This window comes from Aquarana catesbeiana, linkage group LG08, assembly GCF_042186555.1.
Source record: "Aquarana catesbeiana isolate 2022-GZ linkage group LG08, ASM4218655v1, whole genome shotgun sequence".
NCBI lineage: Eukaryota > Metazoa > Chordata > Amphibia > Anura > Ranidae > Aquarana > Aquarana catesbeiana.
The window spans coordinates 49,448,041-49,466,896 of NC_133331.1; the positions used below are offsets into that span (position 1 = coordinate 49,448,041).

General features: G+C 43.0%; 1 protein-coding gene across 1 annotated transcript in view; it reads right to left on the reverse strand.

Annotated features, from left to right (window-relative positions):
- Positions 1-12,276: 12,276 nt before the first annotated feature.
- The window catches only part of LOC141106663 (pancreatic triacylglycerol lipase-like), a 69,601-nt gene continuing 63,021 nt past the window's right edge, over positions 12,277-18,856 (reverse strand). Inside the window, exons 7-9 of the mRNA XM_073597605.1 lie at positions 18,719-18,838; positions 14,953-15,071; positions 12,277-12,387 (exon numbers count right to left, since the gene is read on the reverse strand). Coding sequence (XP_073453706.1) covers positions 12,277-12,387; positions 14,953-15,071; positions 18,719-18,838 — 350 coding nt within the window. The remainder of the gene's footprint in view (positions 12,388-14,952; positions 15,072-18,718; positions 18,839-18,856) is intronic.

An 18,856-nucleotide genomic window follows, 5' to 3' on the forward strand; every position in this document is an offset into this window, starting at 1 on the left:
GTTTGTGACAAAAAGTGAGGTCTGCAAAATACTCACTATACCTCTCAGCAAATAGCTTGGGGTGTCTATTTTCCAAAATGGGGTCATTTGGGGGGGGGGGGGGGGGGTTGTGCCATCTGGGCATTCCATGGCCTCCGAAACTGTTATAGGCAGTGAAGAGTGAAATCAAAAATGTACGCCCTTAGAAAGCCTGAAGGCGGTGCTTGGTTTTCGGGGTCCCGTGTGTGGCTAGGCTCCCAAAAAGTCCCACACATGTGGTATCCCCATACTCAGGAGAAGCAACAGAATGTATTTTGGGGTGTAATTTCACATATTCCCATGGCATGTTTGAGCAATATATCATTTAGTGACAACTTTGTGCAAAAAAAATTTGTCTCTTTCCCGCAACTTGTGTCACAATATAAAATATTCCATGGACTCGACATGCCTCTCAGCAAATAGCTTGGGGTGTCTACTTTCCAAAATGGGGTCATTTGGGGGGGGGTTTGAACTGTCCTGGCATTTTATGCACAACATTTAGAAGCTTATGTCACACATCACCCACTCTTCTAACCACTTGAAGACAAAGCCCTTTCTGACACTTTTTGATTACATGAAAAAATTATTTTTTTTTGCAAGAAAATTACTTTGAACCCCCAAACATTATATATTTTTTTAAAGCAAATGCCCTATAGATTAATATGGTGGGTGTTTCATTTTTTTTTTCACACAGTATTTGCGCGGCGATTTTTCAAACGCATTTTTTGGGGAAAAAACACACTTTTTTAAATTTTAATGCACTAAAACACACTATATTGCCCAAATGTTTGATGAAATAAAAAAGATGATCTTAGGCCGAGTACATGGATACCAAACATGACATTCTTTAAAATTGCGCACAAACGTGCAGTGGCGACAAAATAAATACATTTTTAAAAGCCTTTAAAAGCCTTTACAGGTTACCACTTTAGATTTACAGAGGAGGTCTACTGCTAAAATTACTGCCCTCGATCTGACCTTCGCGGTGATACCTCACATGCATGGTGCAATTGCTGTTTACATTTGACACCAGACCGACGCTTGCATTCGCATTTGCCGAAAGCAGGGGGGGACAGGGGTGCTTTTTTTTTTTTCTTTATTATTTTTTTGCTTTTTTATCTTATTTTTAAACTGTTCCTTTCATTTTTATTTTTTTTTATTAATTTTATTATCTCAGGGAATGTAAATATCCCCTATGATAGCAATAGGTAGTGACAGGTACTCTTTTTTTTAAAAATTGGGGTCTATTAGACCCTAGATCTCTCCTCTGCCCTCAAAGCATCTGACCACACCAAGATCGGTGTGATAAAATGCTTTCCCAATTGCGCTGTTTACATCTGGCGAAATCTAAGTCATGAAATGCTCGTAGCTTCCGGTTTCTTAGGCCATAGAGATGTTTGGAGCCATTCTAGTCTCTGATCAGCTCTATGGTCAGCTGGCTGAATCACCGGCTGCATTTTCAGGTTCCCTGTTGGGACAGGAGAGCCAGAGAAAAACATGGAAGACAGTGGGGGGGGGGGCATTCCCTCCCACTGCTTGCAAAAGCAGTCTAGAGGCTAACTAGCCGCTAGGATTGCTTTTACATGAAAGCTGACCGCTGGCTGAAAAGAATGATACCAAGATGATACCTAAACCTGCAGGCATCATTCTGGTATAACCACTCAAAGTCCAGCAACATACCAGTACGTTGCTGGTCCTTGTTGGGCATATATTGTAAACTTTTTTTTCATGCAGCCTGTGGGCTGAACGAAAAAAAGATATTGATTGGTGGGTATGCCCACCATTAGAATACCACCCTTCATCCACCCACTTCTAATGATGGGCATACATGCACCATTTATATATGCCGAAGCATGGGGGCATCCTCCCGCAAAAGGCAGGAGCAAATCGCTCCTCCACCCACTGCTGCCCCCACGCTTCGGCATATATGCTGAAGTATGTAACTGTGGTGGTGAAATCACCTCCGACAGCGCTGGAGTCACGGCTTTATATATCGTGGGAGCAAACGCTGTTGCTGTCAAGATAAATAAATCCGCGCTGCAACTGAATGGCGTACCTGAAAACAATAAAATGGTTACCAACAAAACACAGTAAACAGTAAAGTATAAAAAAATTGCATATCTGAAAAGCAAACATGGAAAAACATTATAACAATAAAACATTGCAGAATAGAATAGAGTAAAAAAGAGCAGAACAATAGAGAGAGAATAGAGAGAGAGAGAGAACAATAAAAAAACAACTATTTTTGGTTTTTTTATTTTATATTTTTTTTGTGTTTTTATTTATTTTTTTTTTTTTTTTTTTACACTTTTTTTTAGTAACTTTTAACTTTTGTAACTGGTTCCAGGTTTGGGTCTCTCAAAATGCAATGGCATCTTGGGAGACCCTGTGAAAGTGTGTCCTAGTCTGTGAAGTGCTGAACCCTACGCTAATACTCAACTAGTGTATGGTAGCGTTCAAAACATTCACCCATGCAAAGACCAGGATTGCCAGGACAGGAGGGACAATAACACCGGGTGTCACGCCTAAATCCGCGCTTGCTACAGACACGACATCTTTTTTAGGGGGCTCGTTGGGTAGGGGTACTCGGGATGGCATAAGGAAAATGCCTCTCATGCAGCCGGCCTACTGCATTTGGTTGGGGAAGGTGAGGTAGAGCACCGTCTGGAAACAGAAGGGCTCTGACGATCTCTTCCTGGAATTTAAGGAAGGATCCAGTCCGTCCTGAAGCTCTGTATAGCACATGAGCGTTCAGCAAAGCCAATTGAAATAAATAAACAGACACTTTTTTGTACCAGCGTCTGGCCTTACGGCAACTAGGTACGGCGCCAACAACTGGTCGTTGAGGTCCACCCCTTCCATATTAAGGTTATATTCGTGGACACAGAGGGGTTTCTCTACAACACCAGTCGCCGTAGTAATTTGGGTCGTCGTATCTGCATGAAGGGAGGTGAGAACGAAAACATTCTTCTTATCCCTCCACTTCATAGCGAGCAAATTATTATACTTCAAGCAGGCTCTCTCCCCCAGCCTAAGACGGGAATCTACAAGCCGCTGGGGAAAGCCCCGGCGATTAGGTCGCACGGTGCCACATGCTCCAATCTGATGATCAAACAAGTGACTAAAAAGTGGCACGCTTGTATAATAATTGTCCACGTACAAGTGGTACCCCTTTCCGAATAAGGGTGACACCAAGTCCCACACTATCTTGCCAGCGCTTCCTATGTAGTCAGGGCAGTTTGTCGGCTCTACGTGACTATCTTTGCCCTCGTAAACCATAAAACTACATGTATAGCCTGTGGCCCTGTCACAGAGCTTATACATCTTGACCCCGTATCTGGCACGCTTGCTGGGAAGGTACTGTTTGAATGACAAGCGGCCAGAAAATTTAATCAGGGACTCATCAACGCAGACAACTTGATGGGGGTAAACAAGTCTGCAAAACGTTGGTTGAAGTGGTTTACGAGGGGCCGAATTTTGTAGAGCCGATCGTATGCAGGGTCTCCACGAGGACGACAGAGTTCATTGTCGTTGAAGTGCATGAACCGCAAAATCTGCTCGTATCGTGCCCTGGCCATGGAAGCAGAGAACAAGGGCGAATGGTAAATTGGGTCAGTGGACCAATATGACCGCAACTTACTCTTTTTATTCAAGCCCATGTTGAGGGAAAGGCCAAGAAAGGTCTTAAATTCGGAGACCGTAATTGGTCTCCAATCTCTGGCAAGGGAGGACTGGGGATTAGCGGCGATGTGTTGACCAGCGTATAAATTGCTTTGGTCCACAATAGATCTATAGAGATCTTCGGTGAAAAACAGTGAATAAAAATCAAGTGGCGTAAAGTCAACTGTTTCCACCTGAATTCCGGGTTGGCCAGTGAAAGGGGGAAGTACGGGTGCTGCAGAAGTGGTGGGTTCCCAATTCGGATTGGCGAATGCAGCAGGAAGGGCACTATGGGCACGATGGGCCTGTCTTTGTCTTCTTGGTGGCAGCGGGACACTACTAGTGCTTGCCACCTCGCCAGCTTGAACTGCACTTATGGGACTCGCCACGTCACCAAGTGTTACTGCAGTGCTGGATGTACGACCAGGGTGTACTAGGCCGCTGGTGCTTGCCAGTTCACCAGAAGGAATAGCGGCGCTAGTACTTCTCTGCTCCATACGAGAGCCCTGCGGTTCTTGCACTTCAAGGACAGAAGAAGTTCGGAGTCTGGTACGCCTGACCCTAGCAGGGACCACAACTCTGTCGTCAGAGCTATCTGTCATGGAGCCGCTGTCCTCTACAGGATCGTATTCTGAGCCTGAACTTGACAGATGAGTGACTTCCTCTTCACTATCTGTCATGCTCAGAAACGTGTAGGCCTCTTCACTAGTGTACCTTCGATTTGCCATTTTGGGCTCTAAATTTAGGGGTACACTAGTGAGACTCACAGGCAAAAAAGCTCCTGACTGTCAGCGACTGTATCAAAACGCTACCAAAAAACTGTTAGCGATCGCAGGGATCAGGCCTGACTCTGCGAACGCTACAGTTATGTGTGCTTAGTGTTTTGTAAGTGTCAGTTATCGATCGATACTGCACTTGGGTGGGCTGGGCTGGGCCGAGGAGCAAAACGCAGGTGCTAGCAGGTATCTGGGCTGATCCCGCTAACACTGCGTTTCAGGGAACCCTAAACTGCTGGGGAGTATAGATCTGATCGGATCAGATATCGATCCGCTCAGATACTATAGCACTAAGGGAGGTGTATGCTGTGTGCGTGGGTTTTAGCGGTACTGGTGCTAACCTGACGCTGCCTGGGGCGACGCAGACCTTATCTGACCGTAAAAATGTAATTTATATCACCGCCGGGCAATTAAGGGGTTAAACCTTTATAAGGTAATAAACGGCGGGTGCCCTAAAACTATAATAAACCGTAATAAACTATAATAAACTACAAAAAACAAACTAGCTAACCAGCGTCACCCGTAACACTTATACGGTGATCGCTGGTGAAAGGGTTAACTAGGGGGCAAACAGGGGGTTAAAACCTTTAGCAGGTAGTATATGGGGGTCCCTGTCGCTATAAAACACTGACAGCAAACCTATATACTTACCTCCCTAACTAGCGTCACCTGTGTCACTAATACAGCGATCAGAAAAACGATTGCTTAGCGACACTGATGACGGGGGGTGATCACGGGGTTAACCTTTATTAGTGGGGGGGTTAGGGGGGTACCCTGGAGCTAAGGGGGGGTACCCTAGACCTAAAGGGGGCTAACCTAACTGCCCTAACACTTATAACTGTCACAAACTGACACCAATGCAAAAAAAAAAAAAACTGCTATTGGTGTCCGTGTGACAGAGGGTACAGGGGGGTGATCGGGGGGTGATCGGGGGGTGAAGGGGGGTGACAAGTGTGCCTGGCATGTTCTACTGTTAGTGTAGTGTTGTGCAGACTTACTTGATGTCTTCTCTCCTCGGCGCCGGATCGAAAAGACCGGCTCAAGGAGGGATGACATCACTTCCTTTCCCTCTGTTTACATTACAGAGGGAAAGGAAGCGTTTTCATTCGCCGGGAGCGATCGGGATGGGGTGGCCAACAATGGATGGCCTCCCCCTGACCTCTCATCGCCCGGGAAGAAATGGCGACCACCTCGGGCACCGGGGGGGAGGGTCCGATCCGACCCCCCACCCGCGGAAGGCAAATCGCGTATATGTACGTGATTTTGCCTGTCTGTGCCACCTTGCCGACGTACATCGGCGTGAGGCGGTAGTCAAGTGGTTAAACAACAGTATTATGGACCTGCCTGGTGTGTTCCTTGGTCTTCATGATGCTCTCTGCGCTTTCAACAGAACCCTGAGACTATCACAGAGCAGGTGCATTTATACAGAGACTTGATTACACACAGGTGGATTCTATTTATCACCATCAGTCATTTAGGACAACATTGGATCATTCAGAGATCCTCGCTGAACTTCTGGAGTGAGTTTGCTGCACTGAAAGTAAAGGGGCCGAATAATTTTGCACGCACCACTTTTCAGTTTTTTAATTGCTAAAAAAGTTTAAAATATCCAATAGATTTCGTTCCACTTCACAATTGTGTCCCACTTGTTGGTGATTCTTCACAAAAAATTAAAATTTTATATCTTTATGTTTGAAGCCTGAAATGTGGCAAAAGGTTGAAAAGTTCAAGGGGGCCGAATACTTTCGCAAGCCACTGTATATAAAATGCACTTTTTATCTTTCCAAAAGTGCTTCCCAGAGCTAAACTTTTTATCCAAAATCTAAATTGCTGCATTTGTACATTTTAAAAGCCAATATAAAGGAATAGTAGTGGTAAAAAAAAGTCTTTGTGGATTTAATTAACCTTTTTTTTTTAGTTAATTCTCCTTAAAGGGGGTGTGGCAGGAGGCGTGTCCTATGCCTACATACGTTTTCTAGTAGGTGTCCCTCATTCCCATCCCAAAATGTTGGGAGGTATGTGCTTGGCACAGACCCCCTTCCTTTCTGAGGCTTTACTAACAATTATGGGCTCTATTAATTAAAAAAAAATGCAGTGTGAATGTCATAAAACAGTTGCACATGTATAATCCAAGTAATTTGTCTAATATGTGTATTTCCTATGATTGCTCCTTTGAGAAAACTGACTGGGCTCCACCCGCCAGCCAGACACTGGTGTCATCACGCTCGGCGGGGACTAAACACCATTTTGTTGGATGGATTGCCGGTATTCTGTATAACTGCTATATGATTTTATATGCCGTTTTATGTGTGCACATCTGAATGTTTTTACTTAGAATAAAAAAATTTTCAGCAGACATGTTACACTATTAGTCTCTCCTTTTATCTTACATGAATATCCTGTATGAATTCCCATATACTGTGAGGAGGGAGGACCATAAGAGAAGCACTGTGGATTTAGCTGACCCATGAGTAATGACACTGGCAAGCATGTATGACCTCCAATTTGTTTGAGGGGTCCACTGGATTAGGGGAGCACATTCCAAGGGATGGGCACAGAAGTGTCTGGTGTGTGAAGATTTAGGAAGTTTGATTCACTATACACGGTGGAATTGGAAATATTATGGACTATTTCAATTGATTGGACATTTATTATATTTGCATGTTTATTGAATAATATATCTTTTGCTAGTATTTATTATAGAGCGTTTATATTTATGAATGATTTCACAAGATAAGAGATTTGGTGGAGATGGTTTTAGGGGTTTATATACCATATTTGTAATATTGGATACAGATGTTTTATTTAAATAGACTAATGCCCTGTACACACGAGCGGACTTTTCGACCGGACTGGTCCGAACCCGGCGGACAATCCGACCGTGTGCGGGCTTCATCGGACCTGCAGCGGACTGTTTCTGTCGAAAATCTGACGGACTTTAGATTTGGAACATGTTTCAAATCTTTACGTCGGAACTCTGCCGGACCCAGTTCCTATCGAAAAATCCGCTCGTCTGCTAGTCCGACGGACGAAAACTGACGCTAGGGCAGCTATTGGCTACTGGCTATCAACTTCCTTATTTTAGTCCAGTTGTACGTCATCAGGTACGAATCCGTCGGACTTTGGTGTGATCATGTGTAGGCAAGTCCGTTCGTTTGAAAGGCCGTTGGAAGTCTTTCAAAAGTCCGTTGAAAAGACCGTCGGACCTTTGTTGCCGAAAAGTCCGCCCGTGTGTACAGGGCATTATAGTTATTGGAGCACTTCACAGAGTTTTTTGATCATTCTAAGTATGGAGTGTGGTGTTTGCACCATTTAGTGGCAGCTGCTCCAGGATAAAGTGTTTTTCTGTTCTCTTAAAAAGGATATTGTTGACCTTCTGTGTTTTTCTATAGATTGAATATTTCCTATGATTGTCAGCTCCACCTAGTGGCCATAATGAAGTATTTTCCAGATTGTGTTTTTTCAGGAAAATAACACATTATGGCTACTAGATGGAGCTGATGGTCATAAACGATAACTGAGCACAGTTTTTTCCTACAGGATTTGCATATTTCAAACTCAAAGCATTTTTAATTTAAACATGCCTTATGTTCGGATGCTGGACGTTCCAAAGCAAAGCATCCTTGTTCAATATAGCCAGTGTGCATGTTTGTGCACATTGTGGGCAAATTATGTGGTCATACAATTCAGATGGTCACCTGCCATTGATGACTGATTGTATGTACATATCCGTTAATAGATCAGTTCCGATATGTAAATAAACTTCTATTGAATGGTTGCATTTCTACAGAGGATGGACATAAGATCTGTGATTAATGAATATGGTTAATGGCTATAGATTAAGGTCTTTCTATTACTAAATCCAGTCTTGTGTCCAAATCAGAAGCCTTGTTCTGACTAAATTATTGAAAATGATCATTAGCTATCTGCACAGTTGGGGGGGTGTTAACGCTAAATTGGAGTGCCTATGAATCCAACCTAAGCATAATGCACTGAGCAAAGAATATAAGGGATCGGATTGGCTACTGTAGACAGCACGGACTGTCTCTGATGTCTTCAGTGTTCAGTACATTGTATCAAAGAGGACAGATAATGGCAGAACAAAAGAAACAAAAAGAACAAAAAGTTGGATTTTGGCAAGCACTAGTTTTATTGGTGGACAAATGAAAAATCCAAACATTGCTGTGATGGAATGAGGTCCACGTTTACAGCCAGAAGTGATCTGGAAATAAATAAAGATAATGAATATTAACAAAATTATTATTGTATTAGACAAAAGCTGAACACATAGGCTGCCACTTTGAGATTATTTTTATCCATCCATCTATCCATTCATCCATCTCTTCCTTGCAATGTCATGCTATACTTAAAGAGGAACTGCAGTCTGCTCACATAATTTGTAATAAAAATATCTTTGCCATTCTGAAGTTTCCCTCCAACCTCTTTGCATATTATTTTATATATACTGTGATTCTGTACTTGCCAAATATGTTGCAAAAATCTCCCTCCACTGAGTCTGGCTGCATCCATTTTAACTGTGGGCAGCTGAAACTGCTGCCCATTCACTTCCTGGATTTACGCAGACACACAGAGGCACACCTCCAGCTCTCATTGGCCCTCTTATAACTTATCCCCCCCCCTTTTCTGGCAAACTCTCACAAGAGTTTTACTATCCAAAGTTAAAACAACTAGGGCAAAAGATTTAATAAATGGAAAGATGAAAAAATTACTGAAGTTCCATTTTAAGGGTATGCTTTTGACACTGTATGCTAATGACTAAGGACATACAGTATATTCCACTATATATGGTCCACTACATGGAGTTCTATATTTGAGATTTTGGATAGAGTGGAGAGGGATTAGAAAGCCTGTTCATTTTGATTGCTGTCTGTGTTAAATAGGAAGTAAAGTCTTCTTGTTTAATTGTACCTACAGGTAAGCCTATAATAAGGCTTACCTTTAGATACTATAAATATCTCCTAAACTTGCACCTTTTAGGAGATATTTACTATATACGCCGCCAATGACGTCATCAGCACATGCACTGAAGAAACAGCCGCCCGTGCTGTTTCTTCAGGGCCCTGTGCTGTGACCTGTGGCTCCCACGCGCGCGGGTGACATCATCACGGCTCTGGCCAATAACAGCACCGGAGCCCGCAAACCCGGAAGAAACCCCAGGGAAGATGTCTGCGGTGTGCAGGGGCCGCTGCAGGGCTTCGTTCTAAGGTAAGTATTTCATAATGAGCTAGTATGCAATGCATACTAGCTCATTATTACTTTGTCTTACAGGTTTTTTTTTTTTGTTTTTTTTAGGGTTTACAACCTCTTTAAGGAGATTCCCCCTCTCTACTTGTCCTGTTTACCATTATCATTGGAAGTGAAAGTAAAAGAAAATCCCAAATTTTGAGTTGTCCCCAGAAAAGTAATAGAGGGGGAATTTTACAATGGGGACACTAGTTCTTGTGACCTGGGGGACCCCAAGGAATATCTTAATTTGCAGGGATTTCCTCTCCCTTCCTGTTTGGCTATGGGACAGGAAGTGAAGGGAAATCTCCAAAATGGGACAGAAGGCAAAAAAAAAAATAAAATCTGGCAGGGCTTATAACTAGGGATGTACCAATACCAATTTTTTACAATGAGTACGAGTACTGATACTTTTTTTGTACTTGCTGATACCAATTACTGATACCTACAACTATTTTGTTTATACTTCAGCTGTCAGCAATGGTACACAAACTACTGAAAAGTTATTTAGAAATGAAATACATTTTTTTTTTTTTAGATTTTTTTTTTTTTTTTCAATGTGAAGCGTGTAGGTGTGTTAAAAGATGTAAAAATATTAATGAACAAAGCAAACAAATATTAACAAAAAAAAAAAAGGTTTTAATGATAATAGTTTATAAAATAGCAAAATCAGCAGGAAAATAATAATTAAATGGAGGAGAATAAGGCGTTAATTAGGGCTGATTAGAGTAAATTAAGGGTTAATAAAAGGTTAAACAGAGGAACATTTAATAAAAAACACACTTTTTAAAACTTTTTTACTTAACAAGTTGCTTTAAACTGACTTTCTTCTGCAGATCAAAGTTCATCCCTTTGATCTATGGATGATGAAACAGAAAGATACAAAAAGAAACAATGTTTCTTTTTATCTTAGTGTTTCAGTGGCTAGCAATGTTGTTGATAAACATTGCCCAGCTGCTTTTTTTTTTTTTTTTTTTTTTTGACAGATCCAATTGCCGGACTTCCTTAACACTTCAGCTGTCAACAGGGGAACCCCACTGACAGCTAAGTAAGCCATCCGTTGTTAACAATGTGGGGGCCCCGCTGCTTAACAACAGATAATCGCTGGCTTTTCTTTTCTTTTTTTTTTTACATTTCAGCTGTCAGTGGGGGAATGCCATTGACAGCTGAAAGAAACGAGCCTGAAATTATCAGTTTCAGGTATCGATATATTTGCACGAGTACCAATACTCGTGCAAATGCTTAGTATCGGCACCGATACCGGTATCGGTGCAACCCTTGGTATAACCTTCCTTTACTCTATCCAAAATGAAAAAAAGTTTTGCCTATAGTTCTACCTTAAAGAGGAGTTCCACCCAGGGGGCCGTCAAAAAAAAAAAAAAAAAAATTAAAAGTCAGCAGCTACAAATACTGCAGCTGCTGACTTTTAATTGGACACTTACCTGTCCCTGGGTCCAGCGATGCGGGGGATCGAAGCCCTGCTCGTCCCCCCCTCCACTCGTTGGCGCCGGCATTACAACTGTGTGTCTTCACAGCCTGGCACCCACTGCGCATGCGCGAGCGGCGCCGCGCGCCGTGATTGACCGCTCAATCACCTGGGACCTGTAATGCGTCCCAGATGATTGACAGGAGGGAGGGAGCAGAGCGGAGCCCTTCCTGTGCCTGGGGGGAAGTGATGTCACCAGCCCAGGCAAAGGAACAGGCAGACTACGAGGGACCACCTAGAAACAGGCATTTAGAGGTAAGTGAAAAAAAAAAAATCCAAATTTTTTTTGTTTTTTTTTTAGATTTTTTCCAGGTATTTTTGTTTTTTGGGTGGAACCCCACTTTAAGCAATACATGAATGTTACTTATGTGACACATCTGCTTCTTTATATAATTAGGCTACTTTAACACTGGGGTGTTGGACGCGTTGGTGGTAAAGCGCTGCTATTTTTAGTGGCGCTTTACCATCATTTTTGCGGCTCTTTTTGGCCCCTAGCAGGGCACTTTTAACCCCCGCTAACGGTTGAAAAAGGGTTAAAAGTGCTCACGCATAACACCCGCAAAGTGCCGCTGCACCGCCGCTTTGCCGGCACTTCGGCGGCGCTGCCCATTGATTTCAATGGGCAGGGGCGCTTTAGGAGCGGTGTATACTCCGCTCCTACAGAGCCCCAAAGATGCTGCTTGCAGGACTTTTTTTAGCATCCTGCCAGCTCACTGCTCCAGTGTGAAAGCACTCGGGCTTCACAGTGGAGTGAGAGGAGAGGCTCTTTACATGCGTACATTTTTAGCACTATAGTGCCTGTAAAGAGCCTCAGTGTGAAAGCAGCCTTATTCTCACTATTTGAACCACATGTGATTTCTTGAAAAACTGAACTGTGTTCCAAGAAACGCGTTGGATGAAATCAGCGTATGCAGGATTGTCTGGGATGTACACAACGCAATAATGGTGTGGTAATGGGTCTTTTCATGGTCCCAACAAAGAATGTGAAATAATACAATTTGAGATGCCTTTATTTTTGTGTTAGTGTTTAGTATTTGCAAACGAGTATCCCTTTGTTTCTTTCTACATTTTGAACTAGGCTGCCACTTACCCTTAAGGAGTGGTGAGATAGAAGACTTGGCTGGAGGCGGTGACACCTTTGAAAGTGTCGGCATAGTGACCCATTTTTGGACATCCGGCACTGGGGCAAGATTTGCAGCTGCCCTATATGATGGAGAAATGCATATTTAGCAAGACTGAAAAGTTATGACTTTTCTACAGATGCATGATGTGTAGAAACCCCAAAAAGAACCAACTGACTGTCATATGGAGTAAATAATTAATTCCCTATAACCACAACTAGAAAATTAGAATCAACATTTCAACACTGTTTACTTATCGGTAAATCAAGATGAAGAGGTTACTGTAACTGATCACTCATTGTGTTCATTCACAAAAGAAAGGGGCCAGTAAATATGACATATCTCCATGCCCCTTCTCTAGCTCCTCATCCTGAAAATATCCCCCCTGTGTGCCTGCAGCAACCAGTGGGAGAGGAGAGGAGGGAGGCCCACAGTGCTGCGGGGAGAGTGCCCGCGTGGGGGGGCCTGACAGCAGGGGGAGTTGAATCCTGGACAGGGAGGGTGATCTGTGAGGCAGAGGGGTAATAACAGGAACTGATCCCCTGTGTGTCTCTCCCTGCAGCAGCTGAAAGCCAGCAGGAGAGAGAGGAGAAGAGGCTGGCTTTCAGCTGCTCCAGGGAGAGACAGACAGGGGATTGTGTCCTATAATTACTCCCATCTCATAGATCACCCTCCCTGTCCAGGATTCGATTACCCATGCTGTCCGCCCCCCTCCCCCGGGTGCAACCCTCCCCACAGCAGCTGAAAGCCGGCAGGAGGAAGGGGAGGAAAAGCCGGCTTTCAGCTGCTGCAGGGAGAGACAAACAGGGGATCAGTTCCTGTAATTTCCCCTCTGCCACACCAATAGCCCCCTCTCCTGCCCACATCCAATTCCCCTGCTGCCTGGGTGCCCCTGCTGGCCAGGGCCTTGTACAGGAGGACCAGAGCTACTTCCTTATCGGTGGCCCTGCTTGGATCACACTAATTATTTATATGCCAAAATGGACTGGTTTCTACTTGGTCTGTAATATACTGTAGTAGCTTGTGCTATGTACAGTAACAGTACCAGACACTTTCCCTCTGCTGCTATAAAGAGAGCTCATTTTACATTACATCCTGTATATAAGACCGGTGGCCACTGTTTCTGCTGCTTCCTTGGGCCACCTGCATATAAATGCATATTAATAGTTTTAGGAAATAGCACTGTGATTTGTGCTCTAGGGAACATCTGATTGCCTCCTGAGGGACCAGGAAGGAATTTTTCACCACTAGAGAAAATTGGAAAAATTGTTGGGTTTTTTATTTGCACTGCTCTGGATTAACTGTGGGTATAGGATTGTGCATATGGTGGTTTTCTATTTGTTTATGTTTTGCTAGTAGTTGAGTAGTTGAACTATTTAAACTAGATGGTGTTTTTTTTTTCAACTTAATCAACCTGTCTTATAACTTGCCCGCTGTAGGTTTCTGATAATAGTGTGTTGTCATTACCTCCCCACTCGCTGCAGTGGGTGTGACCTGGCCGTCTCAGTCTCCCAATCATTCCCACCCACTCTCTCTGTATATTTTGATGGACAGGCTAGGAGACTTTTGGTCTGTCCTACCCACCATTATGTGTTACTGCAACAAACATGTGCACAATCCCACTCACATTCATACCCATGGTTTGAAGTAATTTCCAATGTAAGCTGGGAATTGTAGTCTAAAACAGTCCCAAGAACTAACAGTAACTGTGTCCTCACTTCCTCAGTCCCTCCTAATGGTGCTGGTTTGTGCTTTACACAGCAATTATGTCATGGACGTTTAAAAGTTAAATTTATCAAACATACAGTAGAACAAACATGGAAGAGTGATGGCTGAGAAAAGACCATATATATATATTACGTCCAAGTGTTCTTGTTCGTATTGAAAATACTGCCATCCTGAACCCTTTTCACACCTTTCATTTATCTAAAGGCTTCAATCACGACCCCCTTTCCTTTCTTTCCGCCAAACTGTAGATATATAATCCTGCAGTCCCTCCTGATATGTTTTATCCCCATAGGCATGCGCACAGGGTGTGCCAGGTGTGCCCAGGCACACCCTAATAATCACCCTGTGCAACACAGATTCCCCCTATTGCCCTGACTCCCATCCTTCTCCCTGCAGTGCTGCTGGCTGCCCTCCTCTCCCATCGGCTGTTGCTGTGGGGATGTTTTAGGAGTGGGGAAAAGGGCCAGTAAATATGTAATTACTGGCTCCTTCCCTTTCTGAATGAACATCGTAAGTGGTCAGTAGTGTGTGTTTGAGCTTTGGGGTGCACACCTCAAATGCAATAGGCTGCGCACACCTATTTTTAACCCTCAGACCTTTCACCATTTTTCTTGCCCATTTCTGGACTTGTTCAATCTTATCAATATCTTTTTGTAAGTGAGGTCTCCAGAACTGGACACAGTATTCTAAGTGAAGTCTAACTAAAGATCTGTTCTAAACAGAGGAATCAGGACCTCCTTAAATGTCTGTTTTTAATGTGGGAGATGACTAGAATTAATGTTGAGATTTTTAACCTATCTTGGAGTTTAGCTTTCAGTTAATGATGTGAGACATGAATAAAATTCCACCAGTAGGGATCTAAATCTCAGCTTTGGGGATTATCATATAGGATGGAGATGATCAGCACTGAGACACTAACCGCCTGGTAGGTGTTCCAGTTGGAGCAGGGATAGCTGGTGAACACTGCAGTGTTACCGATACTGTCTGTGTAGTACTTGATGGCTCTCATGTGGTTACAGGTTACAAAGTTAACCACTCCTACAAAAAAAAATAAAAAAAACATGTGAATGGGTTAATCAAATGACCAAAATCAATTTACACCACATATACACACTATACTGTCAAAAGAATTGGGACACCTGACTTTACACGCACATAAACTTTAATAGCATCCCAGTCTTCAATATTGAGTTGGCCCACCCTTTGTAGCTATAATAGTTTCAACCCGTCTGGGATAGCTGTCCACAAGATTTAGGAGTGTGTCTATGGGAATTTTTGACTATTCTTCCAGAAGTGCATTTGTGAGGTCAGGCACTGATGTTAGACGAGAAGGCCTGGCTCGCAGTCTCCACTTTAATTCATCCCACAGGTGTTCTATCGGGTTGAGGTCAGGCCAGTCAAGTTCCTCCACCCCAAACTTGATCATTCATGTCTCTATGGACCTTGCTTTATGCCCTGGTCCAAATCATTTACCAAAAGACATGCTGGTAGGTTAATTGGCTTCTGTCCAAAATTGGCCCTAGTATATGAATGTGAGTTGGGGACCTTGGATTGTGGGCTCCTTGAAGGGTAGGGACTCATGTCAGTGTGCGATGTATGTGTGAAGCGCTTCGTAAATTGACGCCACTATATGGGTACCTTAAATTAAAAAAAAAAAGGGATAATTGTAGACACGCACCCACACTCACTCAGGATGAACTGGATGGACTGGTGTCTTTATTCAACCTTTCTAACTATGTAACTATGTAACTATTTGGTGGAGCGTGGATTATGGTGTGGGCTTGTTTTTCATGGGTTGGGCTTGGCCCCTTAGTTCCTACTTTGTTGTTTCATGGCCCCTTTCTGTTCCAACATGACTCTGCTCATCACCCCTGAGGAAGGGGCGGAACCGAGAGGATGACGCTGTGGACAAGCTAGAGACTCCAAGTGAGAGGTGTATATGGGTGTATGCTAACGGTGGCTGCAGGACCGTGGCAATTGCACATTACGGTACACATGATTACAAGGCTGTATTGACATTGTTAAAATGTGAGTATTGTTATCAGCATGTGATGAATAAAAGTTGATTTTTAAGGATAAAACATGATTGCGTTTTTCTATCTTTTGCATAGACCTAAGGAAATAAAGCTGAGGGCTGGAGACTGCTAATGAGAAGGAGAGGTATTTTTATTTCAGATTTTATTTTTGACTTTATATTGTACAGCAATTTTAAGTTCATTATATTACATAACAATTGTTGGGAATATCACATGGTCAATCATACCTTAAAGAGATAGTACACATTATGTGGATTTAATTATCACATAAGTATTCTAAATGTTTTTTGGTTATTATATTGTGTTAAATGCTAGATTCACGATATTTGCACTGGTAAGTCACTAGAATACTCATAAGCAGAGCGCTGCACCTTTAGCTCACATTGACAAGCCAGGCAAATTCACGCATGGAGGAATGCCAGGGATAATGTGCAAACATAGTTGATGGGTGAAGGGTGTGAGTTTTAATGAAGCCAGTGCAGGATGTGTGTGCAAATGAGGTCAAATGAGGAAAACTCCTTCCTGTGTCTTACTGGTTTTTCTGTAACAAATCTATATACCAGGAAGTCCCTGAAGCTTTCTAAGAATTATAGCAAGGTAAGGACTTGTTCTAAATATCAAAGAAAGCTTTTATTTTTCTGCAACTGAGGTACTTTAATGGTATATTGGTACATAGGGGAGCTGGAATTTAGAAAAAAAAGGTGAACTTATCCTATAAAATGCTTAGTGATGCTCTTTACTGTAGCACACTAGAATTAAAGTGCCAGTTGATGCTTCTAGCATTGACACTAAGGCCCTGGGCAATGATTACTCAATTGCAGACCTCCCCTGCTCAAGAAAAACAAACAATCCAGGGAGGGGAATTCAAAATACCCTAATCTGAGTGCCAGGACTCCGGATAGGATATTGCTGACGCTTTCTAGAATCCTCAACAGGCAGCTGTGTAATTTGGCAGAAAATAACTGCCTTTTTGCTGCATCATTTCATATAATTTTTCCATTTCATTTGCCTGATTTCTAAGGGTATAAAAGGAAAACTGAAATGTTAACACCTTCCTGCCTAGCCTATAGCAGAATGACGGCTGGGCGGTGTCTCCCCCGTTCTGACTGGATGTCATATGACATAATTTAGAACAAGTGCCACCTATCAGTGCCCATCAGTGCTGCATATCAGTGCTGCCTATCAATGCCCATCAGTGCTACATATCAGTGCTGCCTATCAATGCCCATCAGTGCTGCATATTAGTGCCTCCTCATCAGTGCCCATCAGTGATGCCTTATCAGTGCCGCCTCATCTGTGCCCTTCAGTGTAGCCTTATCAGTGCACTCCAGTACGGGAGAAAACTTACTTATTTACAAAATTTTATAACAGAAAGCAAGAAAAACTTTTTTTTTTTTTTTCAAAATTTTAGCAAAAAATAAAAAACCCAGTGGTGATTAAATACCACCAAAAGAAAGCTCTGTCTAACAAAAATGATGAAAATGTAATTTGGGTACAGTGTTGCATGACCGCACAAATGTCATTCAAAGTGCAACAGTGCTGAAAGCTGAAAATTGGCCTGGGCAGGAAGGGGGTGAAAGTGCCCGCTATTAAAGTGGTTTAAGTGGAGCAGAAAAAATAGTCAATATAATAAAACATCCCAGTAGGCATAGCAGCTGGTTGGGAATCATTGGACTTCTTGTTCTTTAGCAGCGGGGGATTTGGGATGACCCAGCTCTAGTCTAGTCACATTTTATGAGGCTTTTAAATTGACATTCAGGGGATTTATATTGTGAAAATATTTTTTAACGGTGATTGTAGCCATATTGGTGCAACAACACAGATAAGTACTGTATGAAAAATCTAACATCAGAACTGGCATCACAGAGAAAAGCCATCTACAACAGCAGTCTGCAAACTTTGGCCCTTGGGACACTATTCCTTCCTCTGACACCAACAATAGGGAATTATTTCTCCTACTGACAGCAATGATGGAGCATAAATTCATCCTCCGCCACCATTGATGGGGCACTATTCCTTCCACTGACAGCAGTGATGGGACACTATTCCTTCCAATGACACCAACGACAGGGGAACTGTTCCTCCAACTGATACCAACAATGGGGCACTATTCCTCCCACTGACACTAATGATAGGGCACCATTCCTCCCACTGACATTAATGATGGGGCACTATTCCTCCCACTGACACAACAATGGGGGGCACTATTCCTTCCACTAATACCAATGATGGGGCACTATTCCTCCCACTGACACAACGATGGGGGGCACTATTTATTCCACTAATACCAATGATGGGGCACTATTCCTCCCACTGACACCAACGATGGGGCACTATTCCCTCCACTAATACCAATGATGCTGCACTATTCCCCCTACTGACACCAATGATGGGGCACTTTTCCTCCCTCTGACACCAATGACAGGGCACTATTCCTCCCACTAATACCAATGACAGGGCACTATTCCTCCTAACCACAGGGATGCTGTGCATTTTTTTTTTACTCTAAGACCACATAGCTTGGGGCATTATCTACTCCCATTGGCCACAGTCTGGCCCCACTAAAGTCTGAAGGACAGTAAACTGGCCCTTTGTCTAGAAAGTTTGGAGACCCCAGATCTACAATATATATCAATATACAATCCTCACCATTCCAGATATCTTCCACGTTGACGTTAGGGATTTGAATGTTCTGAGGACATCCAGGCATATGGATTCCACCGTTAGGGAAGAAATCCAGATGGCCAACATACTGGCTCATTCCAAAACCTAAAAGATTTTTAATAC